Here is a 6,909-nt window from a genome sequence, read left to right as displayed (position 1 = left end):
TCAAGTCGAAGTCAGGGGATACATTGAGTTAAGAACAACGTTCACAGATGGGGCTGCTTCGCGCACGTAGAAAATCAGATACCTTGTCGTGAACGCCCCCTCGGCATATAATATCCTATTGGGAAGGCCAACACTCAATAGGATAGGAGCTGTACCCTCCACGAGGCACATGAAGGTCAAATTACCTTCAATGGAAGGGGTGATCGTCACCATCCGATCTGACCAAGAGGAGGCGAAGAAATGCTACGAAAACAGCCTCAAGAACAGGCGATCAATGTGCCATGTGACCACAACACCACCTCTTGGTGCGGAGACTGAGCATAAAAACTGACGAGTTGTGGATGCAGCGTCAGAGGGGGCTGCCGAGGGCGACATAGTTATGGATGTGGCGTTAGAGGCAGCCACCAAGGGCGACGTGACCATGGAGGATGTCGAGGCAAGGTCTGAGAGCGACGCTCGAGTAGAGGAGGAGGAAAACTGCCCGGAAATCGCCAGGGAGTCAAGCATTGTGAGAGCATTGCTCGCTAGCGAGAAGAGGCCTTGACCAGTTGGAGATTGGCTCGAAAGGGAGATCAGCGGCAAAACTTTTAAGTTGGGAAAGACGTTAGATGGCGAGACGCAGGATCAGATCGCCAAGGTGATAGGCAGGCATCTGGACGCATTCGCGTGGTCTGCCTCGGATATGTCGGGAATTGACCCCGATTTCTTGTGTCATCGTTTAGCAATGGACCCTCAAGTCAAGCCAGTCCGACAAAGAAGAAGGAAATTCAATGAAGAAAGGAGACAGGCGATCAGAGATGAAACGCAGAAACTCCTCGAGGCAGGCCACATCAAGGAGATACAATATCCGGAATGGCTCGCCAATGTTGTATTGGTGAAGAAGAGCAATGGGAAATGGCGAATGTGTGTCGATTTCACAGATCTGAACAAAGCCTATCCAAAGGATTCCTATCCTTTGCCAAGTATAGACGCCCTGGTGGACAGTGCAGCAGGGTGTAAGTTGTTAAGTTTCTTGGACGCATTCTCAGGGTACAACCAAATTAAGATGCACCCCATGGATGAAGAAAAAACTGCCTTCATGACGGAGAAGTCGTGCTATTGCTACAAGGTGATGCCCTTTGGGCTGAAGAATGCGGGGGCCACGTACCAGAGGCTGATGGATAAAGTGCTTGCACCTATGCTTGGGAGGAACGTGCAAGCTTACGTTGATGATATGGTCGTAACATCCCTGGAAAAAAGCCAGCATATTGCTGATTTGGAGGAGCTGTTCGTTACGATAGCCAAATATAAACTGAAGTTGAACCCTGAGAAATGCATTTTCGGCGTGGAAGCGAGAAAGTTCTTAGGTTTTCTCTTGACCGAAAGAGGAATTGAAGCAAATCCTGATAAGTGTGCGGCCATCTTGGCGATGAGGAGCCCTGCTACTGTTAAGGAGGTGCAGCAGCTTACAGGTCGGATGGCCGCCCTGTCGCGATTCGTGTCTGCTAGTGGAGAGAGGGGCCACCCGCATTTCCAGTGCTTGAAAAGGAATAATAGGTTTGTCTAGACGAAGGAGTGTGAAGAGGCTTTCGTGAAGCTCAACTTGGCGAGCCCGCCGATTCTGTGCAAACCTCAAATGGGAGCGCTCCTCAGGTTATACTTCACCGTAACCGAGAAGGCGCTGAGTGCGGTGCTCGTCCAGGATCAAGATCAAGTTCAGAAACCCGTTTATTTTGTTAGCAAGGTGTTGTAGGGCCCAGAAGTGAAATATCAGGCTTTGGAGAAAGCAGCGCTGGCAGTGGTGTTTTCGACAAGGAGGTTGCGCCATTACTTCCAGAGCTTTACAGTGTTGGTAATGACCGACTTACCCATCCAGAAGGTTCTGAAGAAACCAGATGTGGCTGGGAGAATGGTAAAATGGGCGGTAGAGTTGTCAGAGTTCGACATCAAGTATGAGCCCCGGGGACCGATCAAGGGGCAAATCTTCGCTGACTTCGTGGTCGAGCTATCTTCTGAAACAGTGCAGAACGCTGGAGATGGTTTTCGTTGGGTGCTCTCGGTGGATGGGTCCTCTAACCAGTTGGGTAGTGGGCTCGGGATTATTTTGGAAGGACCCAACGACGTGTTGATAGAGCAGTCCCTAAGGTTTGCCTTTAAAGCCAGCAATAATCAAGCGGAATATGAGGCTTTGATCGCTGGTATCTTGTTGGCAAAGGAGATGGGAGCAAAGGTGCTGATGGCCAAGAGCGATTCATTGTTGATCACGGGCCAAGTAACTGGTGAGTTCCAGGCTAAGGATCCGCAGATGGCAGCTTATCTGGAGTATGTGCAGGAGTTGAGGAGGTCTTTTGTTTTGTTCGAAGTAGTGCATGTGCCATGAGAGCAGAACGCCCGAGCTGACTTGCTAGCCAAGCTCGCCAGTTCGGGCAAGGGGGGCAGGCAGAGGACTGTCATACAAGAAACCCTGAAGACACCTCGAGCGTTCGTGACGGAGCACCAAGTTCTCCAAGTTTGCAAGTAAATGGAAGGGATGGCGAGGGGTCATAAGTCTTTAACTCAGGAGACCTTGAGGACACCAAGGGTTAGAGCGCATCCAGTGGGAGAGACAAAGATGACACAAGTTTGCGCTGTCCACGAGCCAGACACATGGATAACGCCATACCAGCGCTACCTGGCAGATGGCGTACTCCCAATGGACCCGACGGAAGCTAGGAAGGTAAAAAAGAACTCCCGCAAGTTCACCCTCATCGATGGCGAGTTGTACAGGTTTGGGTTCACACACCCCCTTTTAGTATGTGTTCACGGAGAGAAGTGCACGAGAATTATGGCCGAGCTCCATGAAGGGATTTGTGGGAGTCACATCGGAGGTCGAGCCTTGGCGACGAGAACTATCCGTGCAGGTTATTATTGGCCGACAATGAGGGAAGATTGCAAGAGATATGCCCAGCGCTGCAAGCAGTGCCAGCAGCACGCCATTGGCACAAGGCGCCCCCGAAAGAGCTAAAGTCAATCTACAGCCCTTGGCCTTTCCACACATGGGGAATCGATATTCTGAGACCCTTCCCGTTGGCGATTAGGCAGATGAAGTATTTGGTTGTGGCAATCGAATACTTCACGAAGTGGATTGAAGCAGAACCAGTAGCCCAGATCACCGCGCATAAGATTCAAAATTTCGTATGGAAGAATATTGTGTGTCGTTTCGGTGTGCCCAAGCGTTTGGTATCAGATAACGGGACTCAGTTCGCGAGTCACCTGTTGAAGAAGCTATGCGAGGATATTGGAACACAACAGGTGTTCGCTTCTGTGGAGCACCCACAAACGAATGGGCAGGTGGAGTCAGCTAATCGGGTTTTACTGAGAGGTTTGAAGAGCAGATTGGAGAAGGCCAAAGGATCTTGGGCTGAGGAACTTCCCCGTATAATATGGGCATATCATACCACTGAGCATTCAGGAACCCACGAAACCCCGTTTAGTTTGGTGTACAGGTGCGATGCGATGATCCCAGTTGAAATCCAGGAAAGCTCGCCGAGATTCCAGAACTTCGTGGCGGAAGACTCGAATGCAGAAAGGAGAATGAACTTAGATTTGCTGGATGAGGTCAGGGAGGAAGCAAGGGTGAAGGCTGAAGCAATAAAGAGAAGAGTTGAGCGCAAGTACAATTCTAGGGCGAGGCCAAGGCAATTCAGAGATGGCGACCTGGTGATGAGGAAGGCCCACCTGTACGAGATGCAGAACAAATTGTCACCCAAATGGACATGACCGTTTAGAATAACTGAAGCACTCGGGAACGGCGCCTACCGTTTGGAAACGCTGGAAGGAGGGGCGATTCCTCGCACTTGGAATGCTACCCATCTCAAGTTTTATTACAGTTAAAACATTGTAAGTAGCAGTTAACTTGAACAGTTAAGTGAAAACAGTTTTTCAAGGTGGCGCTCTTTTTCTCTAAGGAGGGTTTTTTAATGAGGCCACCCAATAAAGAAAGTTCGAGTCTATCAAGTTTCCCAAGTTGTTTAAATAAGCATGCTCACCCCTTTTAAGTTTTCCAAATTTAGCGGATGTTTAAATCCTCATCGCCAGTTTGCGATCGGAGGTGAAGGATAAGGTTTAAGTCCTCATCGCTGCTTGGCGATTTTAGGCACAAGTTAAGTTGTAAACCCTCATCGCCAGTTGGCGATCGGAGGTGAAATATAAGCTTTAAGCCCTGATCGCCGAGCGGCGATCAGAGGCACTAGTATAAAGATTTTAAGACCTCATCGCCACCTGGCGATCGGAGGCAAAGGTATAAAGTTTTTAAGTCTTCGTCGCCACCTGGCGATCGGAAGCCAAGTATAAAGTTTTTAAATCCTTGTCACCACCCGGCAGTCGGAGGTGAAAGTTAAGTTTTAAGCCCTACTGGTCAAGAACGAGTTTAGGCGAGAACAGATCAGAAGTCCTACTCGCCAAGAACGAGTATAGGCGAGAGTTCAGGGCAAGATGACAGGTATGTCCAGTATGAGTTAAAATCCGGGCGCCTAGTCCTTGAGCAGGGGTTAAGGGATTCATTCGGGACGCCCCCTCCTCAAGTATGAATAGCTAGCCCCGGTACCAGAGAAAGTCCTCCTTACCCCCGAGTGAGTTCATGCAAGATATCAGTATGAGTTAAAATCCGGGCGCCTAGTCCTTGAGCAGGGGTTAAGGGATTCCTTCGGGACGCCCCCTCCTCAAGTATGAATAGCTAGCCCCGGTACCAGAGAAAGTCCTCCTCACCCTCAAGTGAGTTCAGGCAAGATGAGATTACAAGTCCTCAGTGCATCCAGGGAAAAGGTAGCCCCTGGGCAAGTTGAGGCACCAGAGATAAATCCTCCTCGCCCTCGAGCGAAGCTAAGGTCAGTTAATAGTTATCAGAAAAAGTCCTCCTCACCCTTGAGTGAGTTCAGGCAAGAACAGAATACAAGACCTATTTGCTAGGCTAGAACAGAATACAGGACCTCTTTGCTTAAGCAAATTGAGGCACCAGGAAAAGTCCTCCTCACCCTCGAGTGAGTTCAGGCAAGAACAGGATGCAAGACCTCTTTGCTTAAGCAAATTGAGGCAAGTTCGAAAGTCCTCAGTGCAGAACCAGGCGAACAAAGTTTTAGGCGACGACCTAGAAATACACATGTCACTTGGCAGATCAGGCAAGCGAGATTTCAGATGCTAAAAATAACTCCCGCCTACTGCTCAGTAAGTAATTTCGTGCCAAATGTTATTGCTATAGACTAACCGTTTGTTTAAGATAAGTTGATTGCCAGAAAATTAAGCATCAGTTTGTGCTAAGTTAATTGGATTAAGTGCAAGCCCACCAAGTTATCCAGTGATCGCACAACAGATAAAAGAGAAACCATGTGCTTATATTAAAGCGGTTCGAATAAAAAGGGAGTCATTACAAACAGTTTCGTTGCACATAAACAGGGGTTGAATATATAGGTCTTTCAGAATGTTTCAAAACAAAGCGGCAAATGGAAATGATAATCTGAAGGTACAATTTTTCCATCTACCACTTCATGGCAAATCGAGAACTGAGAAAGGTCCAAGTCGGGGTAAGCACAAGCAAACTGCTCCAAGGCCACGCCAAACCCGGAAGTCAGAACATTTGCAGCACTGAGGTCGAGTTCTTCAATTTGTTTCTTCAGCTTTTCGTTCTCCTCAAGCGCCTGGGCAAGCTTTGTTGCAGTCTCGCTCAGTTCCTTGGCTTTTTGATCCTTGGCGGTTTCGCTTTTGCCCAGCAGGTCCTCCTTCTCAATTGATTTGGCCTCGAGCTCATCCACGTAGGCCTTTTTAGCCTTAAGGATCTCCTCCAGGTCCGTTATCTTCTCCTGCTGATGCACGAGTCTGCCCTCGAGTTCGGTGACCTCTAAGAACTTGACGTTGAGCTTTTTGTCTAGCTCAACGCTGTTTTTACGTTCGCTCCGCAACTCGTCCTTCAGAGCATTCTCTAACCGCGAAAACTCCAATCCCCGCATCGTAAGATCACGCTTAAGTTGTTGGACTTGGTCCTTCGCAGCACCGGTTTCGGATTCATACTGGTTCAAGGAGTCCCTTAAAGCCTCGCCCATCATCTGGTAAAGGCGCTTCTCTACGCACTCAGTAGTCATAGCGTTAAGATGAACGACGTGGGGCTGGAAGAGCAGGGATTAGGAGAGGGGTTGAGGGTTGGTTCTCACCACCACCCTCACAAGTGGGAACGACCAGAGAAGCGTCAGGGCGTGGCGACGATACGTTTCGCTCCACTACAGGTTGGGGAGACCACTGAATATCCACAGCCTGCTCCAGAAAGCCTCCAGCAGCTGAAGTATTCGATGGCAGAGCGTCCCCAGCACTCTCAAAAGGTGTGGAGGCGCTGGGGGGATTCTCTGCGTAATCTGGGCCTGTACTCTCGATTGCGGGCAGCTCAGCGACGGTTGCCCTGTTCCTTTTACAGATGAGTCCATCTTCAGTACTCTCGTCATCCTCCTCATCCGACACCATTGTGGGATTCTTCCTCTTGGCCCTATTTGGTGGCAGTTTCTTTCTCGCAGGGGCAGGAGGGGCTACGAGGGAAGATGAGCCCACGGGAGGAAGCTCGCCTCGAGCAACGGCGGCTTCCGCTACAAAATTCAAGACGGTTTGAGAACCTGCGGCGAGTTTGTGGCGCTTGGCTATATAGAACGCAGTCTGGCCATATGATCTTTCCCTAACATTGTATATGCACAAAGAGATCAATGTTTGCACATTAGTTCAGTTTCAGGTAAATGGGTAATACAGGAATCGAGCGGCCAAGAATAAACAAAGGGCAGTATAACACAAATAAGTTCGATAAAGTGTAAAGCAGACTTGGCACGGGAAGAGAAACCCAGATAAAAGGAGGGCAGACCTATGTGAAAATCCAGTTGACTCTCATGGAATTCGAACTTGATGATTGAAGGGGTGGCC

The 6,909-nt window shown here is 49.2% G+C and overlaps 1 protein-coding gene across 1 annotated transcript; it reads right to left on the bottom strand.

Annotated features, from left to right (window-relative positions):
- Positions 1-5,429: 5,429 nt before the first annotated feature.
- On the bottom strand, positions 5,430-6,092 carry LOC137838278 (uncharacterized). Its single transcript, XM_068647528.1, has one exon. The coding sequence runs from the start codon at positions 6,090-6,092 to the stop codon at positions 5,430-5,432; it is 663 nt and encodes a 220-aa protein (XP_068503629.1).
- Positions 6,093-6,909: the final 817 nt, after the last annotated feature.

The sequence above is a fragment of the Phaseolus vulgaris genome, chromosome 4 (genome assembly GCF_000499845.2).
Source record: "Phaseolus vulgaris cultivar G19833 chromosome 4, P. vulgaris v2.0, whole genome shotgun sequence".
Lineage (NCBI taxonomy): Eukaryota > Viridiplantae > Streptophyta > Magnoliopsida > Fabales > Fabaceae > Phaseolus > Phaseolus vulgaris.
This window is presented reverse-complemented; position numbering and strand designations above follow the sequence as displayed.